The sequence below is a fragment of the Cetorhinus maximus genome, chromosome 8, assembly GCF_964194155.1.
Source record: "Cetorhinus maximus chromosome 8, sCetMax3.hap1.1, whole genome shotgun sequence".
In the NCBI taxonomy this organism is placed as follows: Eukaryota; Metazoa; Chordata; class Chondrichthyes; order Lamniformes; family Cetorhinidae; genus Cetorhinus; species Cetorhinus maximus.
In genome coordinates this window covers 31679253-31700063 of record NC_135886.1, presented here as the reverse complement: position 1 = coordinate 31700063, position 20811 = coordinate 31679253, and the positions used below count along the sequence as shown (strand labels likewise).

General features: G+C 41.6%; 1 protein-coding gene across 5 annotated transcripts in view; it reads right to left on the bottom strand.

Annotated features, from left to right (window-relative positions):
• itpr3 (inositol 1,4,5-trisphosphate receptor, type 3) overlaps window positions 1-20811 on the bottom strand; it is a 322646-nt gene that overhangs the window by 24020 nt on the left and 277815 nt on the right. For all 5 annotated transcript variants that reach the window (XM_078546659.1, XM_078546662.1, XM_078546660.1 and 2 more), the window contains 8 exons: window positions 18064-18236; window positions 12400-12600; window positions 10847-10957; window positions 9651-9746; window positions 7610-7711; window positions 6819-6902; window positions 4957-5058; window positions 3463-3655 (listed from right to left, as the gene is read on the bottom strand). In XM_078546659.1, coding sequence (XP_078402785.1) covers window positions 3463-3655; window positions 4957-5058; window positions 6819-6902; window positions 7610-7711; window positions 9651-9746; window positions 10847-10957; window positions 12400-12600; window positions 18064-18236 — 1062 coding nt within the window. The remainder of the gene's footprint in view (window positions 1-3462; window positions 3656-4956; window positions 5059-6818; window positions 6903-7609; window positions 7712-9650; window positions 9747-10846; window positions 10958-12399; window positions 12601-18063; window positions 18237-20811) is intronic.

The following is a 20811-nucleotide window of genomic DNA, read 5'->3' as shown; positions in this document are numbered from 1 at the left end:
CCCTGGTCCACTCCTCCATCACCCCCTACACCTCAACCCCTTCCCACGGCACCTTCCCATGCAACCGCAGAAGGTGCAACACCTGCCCCTTCACTTCCCCTCTCCTCACTGTCCAAGGGCCCAAACACTCCTTTCAAGTGAAGCAGCATTTCACTTGCATTTCCCTCAATTTAGTCTATTGCATTTGCTGCTCCCAATGCGGTTTCCTCTACATTGGAGAGACCAAACGCAGACTGGGTGACCGCTTTGCGGAACACCTTCGGTCTGTCCACAAGCATGACCCAGACCTCCCTGTCGCTTGCCATTTCAACACTCCACCCTGCTCTCATGCCCACATGTCCGTCCTTGGCCTGCTGCATTGTTCCAGTGAAGCTCAACGCAAACTGGAGGAACAGCACCTCATCTTCCGACTAGGCACTTTATAGCCTTCCGGACTGAATATTGAGTTCAACAATTTTAGATCATGAACTCTCTCCTCCATCCCCACCCCCTTTCCGATCCCCCTTTTTTCCAATAATTTATATAGATTTTTCTTTTCCCACCTATTTCCATTATTTTTAAATGTTTTTCCATCCACTGTTTTATCTCTACCTTTTAGCCTATTTCGATCCCTTCCCCCCACCCCCACTAGGGCTATCTGTACCTTGCTCGTCCTGCTTTCTACCCTTAATGTCACCTATTATCACATTCCTTAGATAATATCAACACCTTCAATACCTCTTTGTCCTTTTGTCTAAGACATCTTTTGGTTATCTCCACCTATCACTGGCCCTCTGTCCAGCTCTACCTGTCTCACCGCCCCCTTAAACCAGCTTATATTTCACCTCTTTTCTAATTTTCCTTAGTTCTGTTGAAGAGTCATACGGACTCAAAACGTTAACTGTGTTCCTCTCCGCAGATGCTGTCAGACCTGCTGAGTTTTTCCAGGTATTTTTGTTTTTGTTTTGGATTTCCAGCATCCGCAGTTTTTTGCTTTTATCATTTATGTTCCCTATGAGTCTCCTCTTACTCTATTTACTTAATTTCACCTGATCAGCAATCCATTTATTCCTATTTCCCTCATGTACTTATCTAGCTTCCCCCTAAATGCAACTATTTGCTTCATCAGTCCAATTTGTAAAGAAACTTCTCCTTAAGGCCTTATTGGATTTATTAGCAACTTTTTTACATTTATGGGCCCTAGTTTTCGATCCTACCACAAGCTGAAACATTCTCTATATGTACCCTAATACAGCACTTCATATCTTTAAAGAACTCTATTAGGTCACCTCTCAGTCTTCTATTTTCTGAGAGAATATAGTCCCAGGCTGTTCAGTGTTTCCCAACAGTTGCACCCTCTCAGTTCTGGTAAAATTATTGTAAAAATTTGGCACCTTTTCCAGTGTTCCTACGGGTGCAACTTTCTACGTCTGCTGGCAGCGGGTGTGATCTGTGGCGTGCATGGAAAATATGGCGTGACCTGCTTCATGACGGCGCGAAGGCAGGTCACGATTGTCCGCTCAGCACACCGACGGCGGGCTGCGTTTCCCGCCATTGGTCAGCAGGGAGCTAATTGTAATACATTAGCATATAATTCAAAGGCCATCCCGCCAGGGTCTTGGAACCCCGCCGTATTGTCCGTCCACGTCGGCGGGAAAGCACGTTGACATGTTTCACAGCAACACGCAGGTGATGTGTAATTGGCGGCCTTCACTTTGCGGGGGGACTGAGGTGACCGCGCAGCAGCGTTATCCACAGCTCGGCCGTTGTTTAGAGGCCTCAGGGGCACTGGGGGCAACCATTGGATGGCTTTTGAGGGGGGGGTGTACAGGGGCAAGTGCTGGCCAGCCTTGGAGCTGAGAGGAAGGGGGGGGGTTCAAGTGCCGCCCTGGCACGGCATCCCACGCGCAGGCAATCGAGGTGGGGGGCAGGGTAAGCGAGGGGAGTGGCCATGCATTAGGGACACTTGTATAAACTGATCGTGCCTCTGCAACTAAGACAGATCAGGTGCAGCGACAGTGATATGATTGGGGTCAGGCACCTAGCCTGCCCGCCCATGCAAGCATTGCGGAGGCACCAAAGGGCCAGCAAGCACTCCATACCTTACCCACCCCCCCGCCCCCACCCCGCACCCCCACACCCCCCAGCACAGACTTCGAGTCTGCCACCACTTTATTGGACCATGGAGCAATTGGATTGCACACGTTGTACAATCTCCTCGCCAACGCTGGCCATGTAGCAGTCACTGCTGGAGGTGCTCTCAGCCCCTTGCAATCTCAGCATCCTGGTTTTGACCAGTGACCCCCATGTCGCAGGTTGACAGGGCAGCCATGCAGCAAACTCATCTCTGGCCATCCGAGGGGTGGCCAGTACTCTCTGGGAAGCATTAAGGGGTGGTCACACAGGGCCAGGAAAGGTGCTAAGTACAGCCATGATAATCATGTCTCTCTCCCTTTCATGCTGCAGGAGGACCATGCCAGGATCTTGGATCCTGGTGACCTGGCTGTCTGCCTGATAGCCTACAGAGACCGTAAAAGGCGGAGGAGAGAGTGACTGAGGCTCCTGGCCATGCAAAGGCAGGAGCAGCAACCTCATGAAGAAGGAGCAGCAGAGGCTCCCGCACACGCTGCCCAGGAACGACAGTGAGCTGTGGCTGGTCAACGCCTGGTGACACCAGGGTTTATAAACACCGCCTGCCATTCCTGCAGATGACTGAGAACCAGTGTCACTGACGCCTGTGTATGTCCAGGGACCTGGTGCCTCACATCTGCCACTTACTGCATACTATATCTTCAGTGTCTTCTGGTTTACAAACTTGTGGTCAGGCATTTTAACATCATTCTATAATCCAGGAAATTTCAAAATCCAGAAATGACTTGGAGATTGCATTGCAGACTGGAGAGGTTACAGCATAATAGACTCCCTAAAGTGAAATTATTCTGAAAGAATCTGTGATCAAATTATTTTCCTTAAGATCAAGACCTATTTCAACATTGTATTTAACCTCTGTCATTTCACAAAGGCAATTTTGATTGTATGGCATTCTCTGCTATCTTCATATCATTAACCTTTTTTGAGTTTTAATTTTCGTTGTGATTTATTATTAATATTGGTGAATGCATTGACATAAATTCCTTGACTATCTTAAAATAAATAGGCAGACAGGAACCACCATATATGCCTTAATTGTTGCATAAGAATTACCTAGTAGGACATTAAATTCATTTGTGTGAAACAGCTTTTCTAAATTCTACACTCCTAATTTTTAATTTGTATGCTCTAGAGTTTGGAACCTTTTACTGTTTCCCTTTTCTCCCAGAACAACTGTAAAAGTACAAAGCATCATCGCTCCTTTTTGCAAACACTGAATCAGTCCAGTGTCTCCAGGCAGCAAATTCTCTTTCTCGTAACACAAATTCGAGACAACAATAAGTCTTTGAACTGACACTGAAAGATAAAGAAGATCTTTCAAAATTGTCTTACTTCTGAGTTTCTTTTGCCAAATCATCTCGTTGTACAAAAAATTGGTCTTTTCAAAGAAGTCGCTGACTTTGCTGCCTTGTTCATCCTGCTCTGTGGTGTTGAGCACTCTGTGCTTTGAATCAATTGTTAGATATTCACAAATACTTGGCACGGGGAATACAATCTGCTCCATGTTTCGGTCATTCCGAATAATCTAGTGACCACAACCACAATAGGAAAATGCAGTTAAACAGACTGACATCACATAGCCATAACAGCTGCATGGTCCCAAATTTTTAGTATCTTAAAAATGGATAAAAATAAGCTCCTGAAAATAAGCACAACTTTGAAAACTTCTGTTTACACTTTAAACATTCAAAATGATTAAACTTGGTTTTACTTGTCCACTGGATGTGCTTTGAGTTGGTTACTTGTGGCCATCAAAGAGCCTCCATTGATCATTGATTCTAAATTGCTGAAATCATTTGCACGTACAGCAGTTAAGAACGCCATCACCCTTTCATGTTTTCTACCAGTCCTACTAGTTTCTGTTACATGATTTCAACCACTCGAAAGTGTCCATCATAGCTTTTCATGAAGTATTTCAAATTGCGCTAGGTAGTAAATAATAGAAATCTAGGAGTGATTACACATCAGATAATATACACATGTTAGAATGAGTTGCCAATCAAAATTGCACCTAGGGGTTCAAATGGGTTTTGGAGGTTTTGTTTTCTCAGCATTTTATATTTTTGACCAGTTCCCTTCATTGAGAACAGTAATTGACCTATTAGGGTTGATCTAAAGGAATCCTCTAAGAGGTGCTCAAGAGCTTCTTACTATAGATTTTTATAATCAAATAACCTATTTGACCAAGAAGGCAGCATAAATGTATGATAAAAGCTCATACTTCCAGATGTTGAATAAACCAAACCACAATTGTGCAAGTTTTTAAACTTCCACTATTGCTTCGTAATTGGTTTTATCCTATTTACAACTAATTACAATTAACATCCCAGTGGGATTCATCCTGGAATAGATCATCTTAAAAAGATTAAAAGACACTGTAGAATAAAAGATACTTCAGAATTCTTTTCAACAAGAATGGAATTAGAGAAATATGAGTAAGTAACAAACATTTCATTATGTTGGCTTTTATTTGAATAAACTGAAAAAGGTTTGTAATGAGCATTCATTTATTTTTGATGTTGAAATGATATGGCAGACCTCAGAGCATTATTGAAGTCGGACAGCTCTACACAATGCCTACCACAGCCTTGCAAATGATTCTAGTTGTCTAGTGTTCCTTCATCAACAGAAACCATGTAAGACACACAATTGTAAAACAGTGCTATAATCTGCATTTCATTTGATTTGTACTGGTATAAAAATACTACTTTATGGACTTCATCCAGGGTCTTTTGCCAATAATAAGGTGCTTATTGATCTTGGTGGAGCAGCTTAACTGGAAATCACCAGGCCCACAGATTGAACAAACATTTGTTAAGACTCTACCTCTATTTGTGCTGTGTGGTTTGAATAGTAGGTCAAGGGGTCCTCCTCTTCGTGTTGCTCCTGATGACCTGTTTTCAGCATTTGCATGTTGTTCAGCATAAGCTTGAAAAACATAGGAAAATCCATTAAATCATCAATCTGAGCATATATTACTGTTGTTTATCTGATATCCTGAATTGGAGTCTGAACATTTTTAGCCCTATCCTTTTTTGCACATGTTGCTTCACATATTACTTTATAATGACTTTTTTTGCATCAGGACTTCTATAAAAACCAGGTATGTGCAGCTCACCTCATTAGATTATACATCCCACAAGCAAAATTAAATGAAAACTTTTATACAAAAAGAGCATTTTTTATGCCAAGATGCCAGTGCATGACGATCAATGACACCTGATAGTTTCAGTAACATCAAAAAAATTAAATTTGCATATCATCTGTATGCTAGGAAAATGTCCCAAGTTGCTTACTGTACATAACCAAAACACAGACGCAGGAAAACATTTAGAACAAAATTGGGAGCTGCATTTCTATACCTGTTATTTTCAGAAGAGTAATTCTATGTAAGTTGAAAGTTATTTTGTATATCAGAATCACATTACTGCCTCAGAATACTATTTGGTTTTAATGGAAATTTAATTTGCTTAAATTTACTGCCACAGAAACCCTGCAATTCTGCAGGCAGGATATATTACTATATAGCTTTTGCGAGCAAAGGCATTGATTAAATTAAATGGTTACCTAAACTACTAAGAATATACTTCCAAGTTATGATAATGAATGGGCTGTTTCTTAATTGAATGCCATTTCCCCAGTTTCAGCAGAATGCTTCATGGATGCTGCCACGGGTTGGTTCCAATATTAAAACCTAGCATTGTTTTTAATAATCAACAACATAATTTCTACTTCTATAGTGCACATTACGTGCAAAGAAACACTTGAGATCACTATACATGACCAAAATTTGATTAAGTTAGATTATAAGTGAGAGACTGATTTTTTTTTAAGTGTACAAATTATTCTCACTTTTTCACTCACTTGGAGACTTTGAGGGATATCAGGCATCATTTTACTGGTGATGCTATTGTTCAGAGGGCATGTTATGCTCTGGAATTCTTAAGGCTCCTCCAATTTCCAATGCTCATCCTTCCTTTCCATCTCCTTTGAGAACACCCCACCCAACCCCTTAAAACCTGTCTCTTTGACCATCCCAGTAGCACCTCCTTAGGCACAGCATTCATTTAATTTTGATTATGCCTCTGTCTTGGGATGTTTTTCAGTGAATGGTAAAGGCACTTTAAAAATGAAAGTTGTTGTTTGTGTGGTTACACTAAGATAATAAGCATTTTGCTGGGCAGTGTGTTTTTTCAACTGTTTACAAAGTTGCCATGATATTCATCTTCTAAAGAAAAATGGGAGAATGGCTGTTTTCCTCTTTTATTGAAAACTGACCAACAAAATTAAAAGTACAACTTTGAAAGGTGCAACTGCTGAGAATCCAATTTTGTTCATAGGTCATTAATTATAGAGCTAAATGGGTAATCTCTCAATTAAAACTAAAAGAGGCAAATTACCATCAAAACCCCATCTAATACAAACACACATGGGAAAACCTTCCTTGGTACGGAGTATATTCTTGGGACCTCTAATTGTAAATGGGCTACACAATCTGTCAAAATATATCCCAACAAAATATGGCTTTAACAAAAAGGTAACCTGCATCTGATCTCAGGAAGTGCAAACTCTTATACTGGCCTGATTACCTCAAATTCTAATTGAACACTCTGAGAAATCTTTGGGGCATATACTTAGTCAACAATTTTATGCAATGATTCTTGTTCATTAAATTTTCACTGGCTCACCATTGAAATACCTTCATCCACTTCCTCTTGTACCCGTTTGACCGGCTTCAGTAGCTGCTGGAGCTGTTTGTTGTGTCGGGACAACTGGAATAGACAGTAAAAGTTTAGAGAATCTTTGATCTCACCGGTGTCACTATTTATGATGAGGTAATGGCACTGCCCCACTGCATATGCCATCAACATCAACAGCGAAAAGAGTTTGAAAAAGCCAACAGTGTAACCAATGTATGTGCTGGAAAAGTCCTATGTTCATCAGACATAAACGTGGTGTTGGGTACACTTTCATCATTTAGAGATTCTGCTGCCTGTACTCGGTAACAATGTGGACATGCTCAATTTTATCTGGAATGTTTATTTTCTTCCTCCTCCTCCACCTCACTTTATTCTTTTGGGGTCCATATTTTTGCAGCTACACATTTCAGGGAAAGACTACTGCAAACGCTTGAATGATGAGCACATCAGTTCAATTCAAACATATGTGCTGATTCTGGGTATTTCACAGTTGTCATTTGAATAGCCTAATATTCCACCAAAAACAGCTGGTGATCCATGATCTATCTCCTCCCATTGATCCTTGTAGCACACCCCAACACAGCTGTTAGCATGCTTATATAGAATTACATTGGGTATAAGGTACAGAAACAGGCCATTCAGCCCAAACAGTCCATGCTAGTATTTATTTTCCACTTGACATCATATTGTCTCTTCACTACTTTCTGTACTTCAAGACACATAAAGAAAAAAGAAAATGAAACAGTAATTTTCAAAGAACCAAATAGTAACAACATTACCTGTAAGGCTAAAATATAAATGTTGTGTCCCACATCTCTTGGGGAAACTTCTGAATTGTCACATTCTTCGTCTTGGTGGTAGGCCTTAATTATAACGTTAACCTTAAAGGGCATAATTCAAGAGGTGGGAATAATTAAATACTTGCAGTCACATCAGCATATGTCACCATGTGCCACTTTTATTTCTTTCATATATTCCTTTGTCATAACAGTGAAACCATCATACGGCATTTTATGGGGCCTGTAAGAGCGGGAAATGTGGCGGGTGGGGTGACTTAATTAGGCAGGAGCCGAAATTCCCATTTCCCGACAGCGAGTTAGGATGCAGAGATTAAGTCGGTGGCATGGTAGTGGCATGTCGGGCCTCATGCCACCCCATGGCGAGTTCCTACATGTAATACATTTGTATGCCATGAATACTTTGATGGGGGGAGAGGCGGGGGGAGGGGGGTGTCAGGGCCATGACCTGCTGAACTGAAAAAAAAAGAGATTTCTGAGGTAGTGGAGTTTGGCAGCAGGGCTATGGCCATGATGGAGAGCTTCCCTGTTTGTCCAGGAGGCTCTTTCACTGCCTGCCCGTATGTGCTGCATTGTCAGCTGACGGTGGGTGTCGCCATGTAAAGCTTTCCCCGCCATGTGTCCTCCCGTGCTTCATTCAGCTCTTATAAATTTTAATTAGAATCACATGGGAGCTGGCTCCTGACGTGAAAACGAAGGTGCCGCCCACTTCCCATTCTACTGCTGGGAATAGAGCGCCACCGAGAAAATGCCGCCCATCAATTTATAGCATATGCCAAAGGTTTTAACAGTGAAGAGTGCATTCTTTCTGGGAGCTATCAACTGCCAGTGTACCCCTAACAAAGATACCTTTAATTCAAATTATTAGACTAGAGATAAAAGCAGAAAATGCTGGAAAAACCCAGCAGGCCTGGCAGCATCTGTGGGGAGAGAAATGGAGTTAACGTTTTGAGTCTGAGCTCTGAAGAAGAGTCTTATGGACTCGAAACGTTAACTCCGTTTCTCTCTTCACAGATGGTGCCAGGCCTGCTGAGTTTTTCCAGCATTTTCTGCTTTTATTTCAAATTTCCAGCATCTGCAGTAATTTGCTTTTATATTAGAGTAGAGAGCTTGTCATGCTGTTTGACTTGAAATGTATTCTAAAAGCAATTCCTTTTACAGGGTTAATTCAGCTGAAGAACACAAGTTTTCTGAATTCTTTCATCAGGCATAAAGAATTTTTAAAAATCCACCTTCTTATAATTTACAAGGTGCTTTGCATGCAAAAACATTGATACATTGCTATTCTTGCCTCTGAGACAGAATGTCACTGCTTAAGTATTTAATCTAGTCTGCCACAATCGTGCAGTACTGATTGACTATTGCATCTTTTGGATGTGACATTAAACTGCACCCTATCTGCCTATTCAAGTGAATCTTAAAGATCTTATGGCACTATATAACATCTAATTTGCTGTTAGTGAGGTACTGTTACATGCAATATTGGCTGTCGTATTCACGACAGTGACTATATTTATACTTAATTGGGTGTTCAGTGTTTGGATTGTTCTGAGGACGTGAAAGACTACATAAATACAAGTTCCTTCTTTTCTTCAATACCACTGTAGTTTGCATGACAAAAGTTTTGTAATTCTCTATTTTCCTTTGCAAATGTTACATTGTAAGGACAGTTCTTCAGCTAGACAATAGCAAAAAAGTGCAGATGCTAGAAACGGAAATGAAATAGAAAATGTTGTAAATACTCAGTTAGTCAAGCAACATCTGTGACGATCGATAACTTTTCATCAAACATCAAGGTTCTGATGAAGCAAAAGATCATCGACCTGAAATGTTAGCCTTACCTTTCTCTCTCTGCAGATGTTGCCTGACTTGCTGACTGTATCCAGTTTATTCTGTTTTTATTTCACATGTTTAGCTAACCCATTTCAACGGCTCAGTAGTGAACCCTCACAAAGCGATATGCTTGAGTTCAAGATTTATGACCATAAATACATTTTTTTCAACAACAGTTTAACACTCTCACCAGTTCCTGGGGCCTCATATTGAAGAGGATTCTCTCTGCATTCTCACTGTCATGCCTACTCTCCATGAGTCCAAGTAAAAGCTTTGAAGCATTGTCCTATTAGTAAAAGTATTAAATATATTAGCTGAGTATTTAATGTAGCTAACTGGCACTCTCTGAAAGAAAAGATAAACATGCTTGAATGAAAACTTTCCCAGGATCTAATCTCACAAATCTGCTATTCATTTAGAAAGTATATCCCATGGATTTTATGATGTATATTCATTTTTCTATTTTTTTTTCACCTGAATTTTCCTGCTTTACATACACCAATGCATCATAAGAAGGACAACCTTTTAAAGGGTGAGAAGCTAGGTAGTTTTTTGTGTCAGCAGCGATGCAGTTGGTGCACTCTCACCTCCGAGCCAGGTGATTGTGGATTCAATTTCCAGTCCAAGATTTGAGTACAAAAATCAATCATGACACTCCAGTGCAGTACTGATGGAGTGCTGCATGTTGCAGATGCTGCCTTTCGGGTGAGTTGTTAACCCGAGGCCCCATTGGTCCTCTCACATATGGACATGAAAGGTCCACTATTTCAAAGAACAGCAGGGGAGTTAGCCCCTGTGTCAGGTCAATATTTATCCCTCAATCAACATCACTAAAAAAAAAGGTTATATGGTCATTATCACTTACTGGGAATTGCTGTGCTGTATTTCTGACATTACAACATTGACTACACTTCAAAAGTGCTTTGAGATGGTCATGAAAGGCGCAATATAAATATAACTCCTTTCTATCATTCAACCTCATGTGCATGACTTATCGTTTCTACGCAAGAGTCATTTGGCATAGATTCTACATTGGTAGGCATTGTGACCATTTGTCAGAAGGGATATATACCAAGTATAATTTTATACCATCACCCAATGTAAAAATTATTCCCAATGAGTTTAAATATAATTTGAAACAGCCATTGAGAGTCCACAACCTCACAAATAAAAAATAAATCTCTATTCTGAAATGGAATGGGTATGAATAAATAAATGTCTGTTCTTGTTAATGTTCATATCTGAATTCTGCACTTGTGTCACTACCTTGTTGTTCAATTTCTACTTAGCCCAATACCTTTTGTACTGCATCTACAATACCATGGGTTACATTGAACATATTGGGTCAAATCTACTATCAATGTTTTGGACCAGACCTCTCCTTACCTTTAGCAGTAGTACTAGGTCCATCCTGTACTTGCAGAGTGGGCTGATATCATTCAGGATCAGTGCAGTGATAATATCAATGCCATTACACTCATGAGATACAATGCAAGTCTAGACAATGAAAAATCAAAAAGGCTGCTGAAATACCTCGCAGGTGTAAGTAGGAAACACATTCAGAATTACTTATCTTATTAAAGCTGTGCTTTGCATCTACTGATATAAGCAAAAGAGTACAGTTCATATTTTTAAAGACTTTAATGCATATAAATCTAGCAGAAGCACTCACAGGCTAGCATGATGCTTCCTTTTGTCAGTCATTCCTACTATGAAATCACTAAGGATTGCAGCATTGATTGATAATGACTCAGTACCTGAGCAATTTCCTATTTTACAAAGATTAGATTTAAACAATTGTTTAACAGGCTACCCATCAACTACATTCTGATGAAAAGTCAGTAACCTGAATTACTAACTGGCCAGAATTTAATTGACCTTCGGGGGTCTCACCCCATCGGTCGGAAACTGGCCAGGAAGCCCCATCAGTTTCATGCAGGGTGCCCAACGGAGCTAAGTGTCCTTTAAGTGGCCACTGTCGAGCCTACCCCAAGATTCAGAAGCCTGACAGAAGCCAGCCAATCAGAGGCCAGCAGCTCCACATTGCTGTCAGCGCCACCTGGAGCAGTGGTGGCTGCAGGTACTGCAGGCCCAGGGTTGCTGAGGGGCCCCAGACCAAAGGTGAGTGAGAGCAGGATGGGAATTGTGAGGTGGGAGTCACAGGAGAGGAGAGGGCAGGGGGATTGGAGGCAAAGGCGTTGGGTGGTTTTCAGTGCCCGCCCCCCCAACCCTCTGGATCGGGTACAGAGTGCCTGGTAATGAGAGACTCTGAGCCACCACTGAATTGCAGTGAGCTAAGGGATAAAGGGTGTCCAATGGCTCATTAATGAGCCTAACTGACATCCCACTGGTGGTGGCCCCTATCGCCCTCCGAGTTAATCGGGGGAGGATTTTGCCACTGCTGGAAGGCGGACACAGGACCTCTGCAGTGATTAAGTGGGCGCAGCCATCATGGATCGTGCTGCAACGGACTGGATTAAATTCCGCCCACTGTCCCTCTCTCTCCACATTTGCTGCCTGATCTACTGAATGTTTCCAGCATTTTCTGTTTTCATATGTTTTCATGTGTTGATTTTTTTTTTAACAGTTGTTATGATTAACATCCTTGAAGCAGCTTTTACACCAGTGAAAAGTCCTTGTTATAGTTGAACCAATCTCTGCACTGAATTTCTTGGCTGTATAAAAATGTATTTAAAAAATCTTGTCCCAATCTGCTGACCTAACACTCAGGATCAATCCTTATCTACTGGGTCCAGATAACTTCCTGCTAGTAAAACCAACTGAGAAAGTGAAACAGCAAAATTGGCACAAGTACATTTTTGTTTTGCAGTTTTAAACCTTATCCTTTTCTTTGATCGTACTAATGTGCCAAATGGAAGCCGCCATCTATGATTGGTACATACATGACATAGTTCAGAAATAATGGGGATAATATGTACCTGGTTTTCAGTACATGGTCCCTGGCAGTACTCTGTTAGCGTTTCCAGTGTCTGAATAATAAGTAACACATTATGTTCATTGATGTACAGTCCCAACAGCCCCAGGCCTCCAGTGGTGCTTCCACACATAATATCCAAGAACTGCAGAGTCTCACAGACTAAGTTGTAATTTGTCTTGTTGTTTTGACAGCGAAGGAAATTCTGTGGAGGAAAAATACACAATCAATCAAGAAATGAAGAGTGCCACCAATCAAATCTTGCAGAATGGAATCAAATGCAAGGTTTAAATGCTGACAATGATTTTACTTGTAATTCCTAGAGCCAAAAGTTTAGTAACGAGAGAATCGTTTTTAACACTCATGCATCTGCTTAAGTGGCAAAATCAGTAACCAAGAAGGCAAAGGTTTTGGCTAATGATAGTGCACTATTAAAAATTAGTACTTTATTTGATATCACTACATTTACTAGAAATACTAATATATCATTCACTGGTATGTGGGCCCTGAATTGTGGAATGTAAATAATGGGCCGTAACCTCCAACAAGCGTCAGAATGTGCTGGCCCGCAGGAATTAGAAGAAATAAATACCTACTTACCTGGTCTTGAAAGTTACGTTGACACTTCCATTTGCCAGACTTACTTGGGGCCTGCATCAAAAGACTCCTCGAAGGCCCCAGACAAGTCTAGCTCCGGTGGATTCAAGGAGGCCATGCCCCCTTTCTCACAGCACTTGCTGCCATAAGGCAGGTAAGTTTAGAAGGCCAGGGAAATAGACAGATCAGAGAGAAGATAAATGTCTGAGGTAAGTGGATAGGATTTGGGGGGGGTTGGGATGTCCGGGGGCAGTCCAGGGTGGCATTGCAGAGGTTGATCGGAGGTCCAGGGCATTGTGGGGTGGTTGGGTCGGAGGTCCAAGGGGTGGTGTTGATTGGTTCAGAAGCCCGGGAGAGTGGTCTTGGTGTTCAGGTGGGGAGGAGGGGTGGTTCTGGGTGTTCGGGTGGAGGGGGGTCTGGGCATTTGGGCAGGGGCTGTCGGAGTTTGGGGGGGTGTGGGGGCTGTCAGAATTCGGGGGAGTGGAGGCTGTTGGAGTCCGGGGGAGTGGGGGGGTGTCGGAGTAATTAGAGGGGTGGGGAGCATCAGAGGTCAGGGGGGTGGGGGTGTCAGAGGGTGGGGGATGTCGGAGGTCATGGTTGAGGGATTCGAGGGTTGGAGGTGTTCGGAGGCCGGGGGGGTGCGGGGTGTAAGGGGAGTCCCATGGGTTCGGTCTGGGCTTTTACAATAGTTACTCAGAAGTTAGAAGAGGTTTTAATTCTTCTAATTTTTTCTGAGTAACTATTGGTGTAACCCCTGTGGAACCATCAGAAGTTTGTGATTTAAATCACATTTTTGGATGGTTCCTAGCACAGCAAAATTGTCCAGAGAAAGTATGCACTTCCGGGCAATTGCCGTGCAAACCTTTACCTGGGAACTTCCCCAAGGGATTCCCCAGCACATCTTTGGGGTACCCCCCCAAATCTGACGCTGGGGAGCACGGAAGTTACGGGCCAATAAAATGCTGTGTGTAGTAACATCATAAATGTGTTCATGCAGCAGCACATAGCAAAATATTATGGACATGCAACGATGATTTTTCATCCACTGATTACAGAGGAAGGAAAATTGTGGACAGTGAGCCTCCAATTTTCTGGTATGTGTAGAGGCTGTGTGCAAAGTCCCATCTGTGATGGAGAGGGTCATAAAATTACCCTTATAGGTTTAAGCTGGGGAATAATAGATTCCTACAGGAAGATAAGCTGGTAGAGACAAATGGCTTCGTAAGATCTGTACTTTATTACCGTGATTGGCTTGAATTTGAAAACTATGGGCAGAAATTTTTGCTCAGCGGGCAACAGTCTACTGAAATCCCTGAGGATTTTTAGGACCTATTAGACTGGTTATATTATATTGATATGTGACATTGCCTGATCGTTTACTCCAGACCTGAAAATAATGCAACAACATCCTTAATATAATCATTTTATTAATGATGAAAGTGTATGAGTGTTATGAATACAGCACTGAAAACCTGTAATAATCTTTTCTAAACTGATTAGGATCCATTCATATTTTGGTAATTCATTATTTATCTTTTTACATTAATTGAGTGACTAAAATCTAAAAAAAAATTAAAAACTCAAATGAATTGAATAAATACAAATGATGGGATGACACCCTGAGGAGGAAATAGATGCACAAAACAGTAATTTGAGACTCAGACCCAAATTTTCTCAATGCTGGAAGGGCTCCGCACCTTAGCCACAATGGCACTGGTGCCCCGATTCCACAAGTCCTGTCCCTGAACCTGGCACCCACTATTTTTTCCAGGGGCAATGGGGGTGAGTTGTAGTACCCCTGTGGTTCACGGAGGAAGCTGCATATGTAAAAGTGCAGCTACCTTCAAACAGATGTAATTTTCATTACTGGGATGTCCAAAACATGACTCATGGACTTTAGACATTTGAGGAAAATGTCTAAAGCTGCCAGAGTTATTTGGAGAGGTAAGGTACTCTTTTGGAGAGGTAAGGTATCCTATTGGAGAGGTAAGGTACTCCTTTGGGAGAGGTCAGGTTCCCCTTTGAGATGTCAAGAGTAGACATGAATGTAAGTAAAAAGTGGATAAGCTCAGTGGAACTATCAAGCTGTCAAGTCATTTAAATCCCCAAGCACTTTAATTCTTTGAAAAAAGACAGCCTGCTGTGACTCGATTAACAATTTTACTAGCTGTCTGTTGACATAAACCTGAGAGTTATCATTATAGGATTAGTGCTACTTGGCTGCTTCCACAACCTATCTTTATCACAGTAGGGGTGGCCTGTAAGTTTACAGATTGACTGATGGCTCCAAATGCTTGTAAAGACATTAGCTGTCTTTGATGTGGGGCTATGAATAAAGATGTTTGTTTTTAAGGGAATAAGTGCTTGAAGGAAGTATTTGTTTTCATAGTGATTACATACTTGAAGGAAATGTTGGTTTTTCTAAGAGATTAAATACTTGAAGAAGTTTACATGTACTGAATTGTTTTTTGAAAATTAGGGTCTTTAAAAAAATTGAAGTCTGCAATATACACTTAGAACTTTATCTTATTTAATCTCACCATGGCTCCTGAGGTTGCCCCATGGTGGACTCTGGGTGAGTTGGCATGGAGTGTGTAAGGGCAAAGGGTGGTGGGTGGGGTCATAGGTTGGTACGAATTGGTACTAAGTTGGCATAAGATCTATAGAGGGCCACAGGAGTAAGGGGTCATGGGTTGGCATGAGTTGGCACTCAGGGGCTATAAAGAGCCATGGGGTTTATGAGTTGGCATGGATGAGGCATGGGAGTGTGTGGGAAGGTGAGGGAGTATGAGAGGTGAAGGCTTGAGAGCTGTTTCTTTGGTTGTATTGCTTCATTCACAACTGGTATGGAGTCCCAGAGCACCCAGAACCTTTTAACCAGCCCGCCCTGGCACCGATAGCCCCTGTGGCTGCCTCTTTATTGTTCCTATGGATGGCAGGCCTGACTCCAGTTAACACCTGTCCCCCAGAACTAAAATCAGACCATTCGGGGCACTTTCTAGTGAGTCATGTTTGTGGAGTCTGCAATTTTCCTGACCCTGCACTCTCTCGACTTGGGACCAAAGATTCAGTCCTCAGTGTAGGCCTACGGTCAGGGAGGATTTTGTTCTGTAGGATGAGGTGAATGGAAGTGGCTGCATTCAAATGGTCAGACTTGAAGACTTAATTAAGATTAAGATCCATGTTCATGCTTAGTGTTTTACTGCTGTTAGAAGGTGATAGTGGCAGAATCTGGAGCTGCAACACTACTGTTTGGCAACAGCCTATACATTACTGTTACTGATATCATATGAACTGCAACAGGCCATTCAGCCCTTCAAGCCTGTTCCACCATTCAATTAGATCACAGCTGATCTGTATCTTATCCATCGACCTGCCTTGGTTCTGTGACTCAAGAAACTGTCATGAGAATTTAATAATTTTCATAATATTTTTCTGGTTTATTGTAAAGTAGATTTATGGAGGGTTGTGTTGTTCTGTCTCTGTGTGTAATTTAATTACATTTTGTTGCCAAGCAGATTGCAAGTTGAAGTTATCAAAAGAAATAAGGTGTTTAATATGCTAATGAGTAGACATGGTTGGGGTCTTAGCATGTAAGGAGTAAAGGGAATTTGCATTTTTAGATTGATGAAGGGGGACTTGAATTTCAAACAGGTTAATGAGAAAGCAGCAACATGAAAAGATATTATGAGAAAGGTAAAAGTTCCAAAGTCATATGGAAGCAATGGAATTTACATATTAAAGAAGGAGAAACATGTATAAAGGAGAATGAGGCTATGTGTCAGGGGAAGGCATTGTAAGGCCTAACAAATGTGAGAAGCTGCCAGTATTTGTGCATATGCCTGTTGACTACAGAAACTGAAGCTGGAGAAAGCCATTTTGAATTCCACTATCCAGGGCATTATTTTAATTTGCTGGATCTGTTTAAAATCTAAAAATCTATTTTTAGACCGTTGCCTTAAAGGGGGTGTAACTGGGAGCCAGGTTAACTAGGGATTTTAGGAGTTGTTGTTGTAGTAATTTGTAGACCTATGTAGGTGCTTGAAATCTTTTCTTTTGTTAATAAGTATTTCAATTTCAGTTTTTAAAAGAACCTCCAAAGTCTTGGTGGACTTATTACTTCTGAATTCAGTGCATGCATCTCAAAATTAATACAAATTGCAAAACCGTTGTGATAGTTGGATCAAGTTTCCCTCATGGATTTGATCTGCCTGGCACACAGCATCGGCCGCGTCATAACAAAACCCTTGCTTAATAAAAATCTAGCAATCTTGGTTTTGACATTTTAATTGGCTAACTCTCAACTGCTTTCTAGGGATAGTTCCAGATTTCCACTGTCCTTTGTGTGAAGAAGGCTATTGTGTGACTTTTGCCTGGTTGCTTTGGGGAGTCAGAGGTGAATTACTCACCTCAGAATTTCCATTCTCTGACCTGCTCTTGTTGCCACAGTATTTATATAGCTGGCCCAGTTCAGTTTCTAGTCAACGGTAAGCCCCCAGGATGTTGATAATGGGGGATTCAGCAATGGTAATGCCATTGAATGTCAGGGGGAGGTGGTTAGATCCTCACTTGTTAGAGATGGTTACTGCCTGGCACTTGTGTGGTGTGAATGTTACTTGCCACTTTTCAACTTAAGCCTGAATGTTGTCCAGGTCTTGCTGCATATAGACACGGATTACTTAACTCTAATTTTAAGAACATGCCCCGTTGTTCGAGACTTCTTTAGTCTTTGCAATCCAGCCTCATAAATTAATCCTATAGCTCAGGAATGATTTTGGTAAAACTGCACCTGCACTACCTCCAAGGCCATTTGTATGTGGACATTCTTCTATCTGGCATTTTAATGAAGGTATTGATCCATTTAAATGAGCAGATTAATGCTTCTGTTAAAATAGTGGACCAAACAATAATTGTTTGTCTACTCATATTACTGACAGTAGTTTCTAGTTTTGTAACTTGTCCATGGGCTCTTTGAATCTTTTGCAGATCCAGACCCAACATTCCATGACATTAAAATCAGTGGCAATTTTCGCATCATTGAGGGAACTTGTAAAATAAAATGTGATCTAACCTGGAGGTTACTGTTGTGGTTTTCACACAGGAGCTGTAGAAACCGTAGGATGGGTCGCATTATTGCCACTGCTGGGCTGATTTCAGCTTCCTTTTGTCCATGTTCAGCATCTCCTGATATGGTCATTTGTGACCTGTTGTGAGCAGTGGCCAACAAATGGTGGACATCTTTTCCTAAAGGGGAAACAAGCAATGGTTGAAACTTAGCAGAAACAAAATCATTGTCGTTGTGCAAAATTACTATCAAACACATTAAATATCTGTATGAAATTACTTCATCTGCTACAAGAACAGATGTTAATGGCTTCATTAAAATAAGACAGGGGAGTTTTTTAGAAAGGTGTTAATTTGTTTGTTACTAATATTGCACCGTATGATTCCAACCCATTGAAGACGTCATGATGCAATTCCATATAACAGCCTGTTTTTCCTTTATTATGATAACTTAAATCAAAATATCCTTGACTACTGCAAATACAAAAAAATTATCATTTTGGAAAATGAAGCCATTCCTCAGAAGTCAGTTGCCTGTTTTTTACTGAATTTATGCATCAGCTGCAATCTTTTGGCACACTCATCACTGTCGACCCTGCAAAGTCCTCTTTACTAATATCTGGGAGCTTCTGCTAAAAATTGGGAGAGCTGTCCCACAGAACAGTCAAGCAACAGCCTGACATAGTCACACTCACCGAATCATATCTTACAGTCTATGTCCCAGCCACCACTGTCATCATCCCTGGGTATGTCTTGTCTCACTGGCAGGAGAAGCACAATGGTATACAATTGGGATGAAGTTGTCCAGGAAGTCCTTAACATTGATTTCGGACCCATGAAATCTCATGACATCAAGCCAAACATTGGCAAGGAAATCTGTTGGTTGCCACCTACTGCCCTCCCTCAATTCTCCTTCATGTTGAACACTTGGAATAAGCACTGAGGGTGGCAAGGGCACAGAATGCACTCTGGGTGTGGGATTTCAATGTCCATCACTAAGAGTGGCTGAGCCGGCCGAGCCCTGACATGCTGGGCCTGCTTCAGCTGGTGAGGGAACCAACAAGAGGGAAAAACCTACTCAACTTCGTCCTCACCAATCTACCTGTCACAATTGCATCTGACAGTATAGGCAGGAGTGACCACTGCACAGTTCTTGTGAAGTTGAAATCCCATCTTTGCACTGAGGATACTCTCCATCGGCACCATTGTGTGGTGCCACCACTGTGCTAAATGGGATAGATTCAGAACAGACCTAGCAGCTCAAAGCAGGGCATTCATGAGGCGCTGTGGGCCTTCAGGAGCAGCAGAATTATATGCAGTCACAAAACTGTAACCTCATGGCATGGCATATCCCTCACTCTATCATTACCGTCAAGCCAAGGGATCAAACCTCGTTTAATGATGAGTGCAGAAGGGCATGCCAGGATCAGCACCAGACATACCTAAAAATGAGGTGTCAACCTGGTGAAGCTACAACACAAGGGTAGTCCAAGCCAAACAACAACAGAAGCAGCATGCAGACAGTACTCCCCTGTGCAACTGTAGCAAAACATTCCTACTTTTATATTCCACTCCCCTTGCAATAAATGACAACATTGCATTTATTTTCCTAATCACTTACTGTACCTGCATACTAACTTTTTGTGATTGATGTACCAGGACATCGAGATCCCTCAGTACCACAGAGTTCTGCAATCTCTCTCCATTTAAATAATATGCTGTTTTTCTATTCTTCCTGCCAAAGTGGACAAGTTCATATTTTCCCACATTATACTCCATCTGCCAATTTTTTGCCAACTCACTTAATCTATCTATATCCCTTTGCAGGCCACTTATGTCCTCTTCACAACTTACTTTTCTACCTATCTTTGTGTCAAATTTATCAACCATACATTCAATTCCTTCATTCAAGTCATTGAATATATAAATTGTAAATAGGCCCCAGCACTGATCCTTGTGGCACGCCACTTATCACATCTTGCCAACCCAAAAGTGACCCATTTGTGCCTACTCTCTGTTCCCTGTTAGCTAACCAATTCTCTATCCATGCTAATATGTTACCCCTTACACCATGAGCTCTTATTTTGCATAGTGACTTTTGATTTGTCACCTTGTCAAATGCCTTCTGGTACAGCACATTCACAAGTTCCCCTTTACCCACAGTGTGTGTTACTTCCTCAAAGAACTCCAATAAATTAGACAAACATGATTTCCCTTTCACAAATCATGTTGTCTCTGTCTGATTGCATTGACATTTCCTAAATGCCCACTATAATCTCTTTAAGAATAATTCCAGCATTTTCCCTATGGCATATTTCAAGCTAACTGGCCTGTAGTTTGCTGCTTTCTATCTACCTCCTTCCTTGAATAGAGGAGTCACAGTCACTATTTTTCATCATTTATTCCACAGACTCACTCTCTAGAGGACCAACGCTCACTTTACTTGTGTCTTTGATGAATGACACCTAACCTTCAGGGAGAGATGGTGGCACAGTGGTAATGTCACTGGACTAGTAATCCAGAGACTCAGGCTAATGCCCTGGGCACATGGGTTCAAATCCCACCATGACAGCTGGTGGAATTTAAATTCAATTTTTAAAAAAAATCTGCAATTGTAAGTTAGTCTCAGTAATGGTGACCATGAAACTATTGTTGATTGTCATAATAAATCCATCTGCTTCACTAATGTCCCTTTAGGGATGGAAATCTGCTGTCCTTACCTGGTCTGGCCTACATGTGATTCCAGCCCCACAGC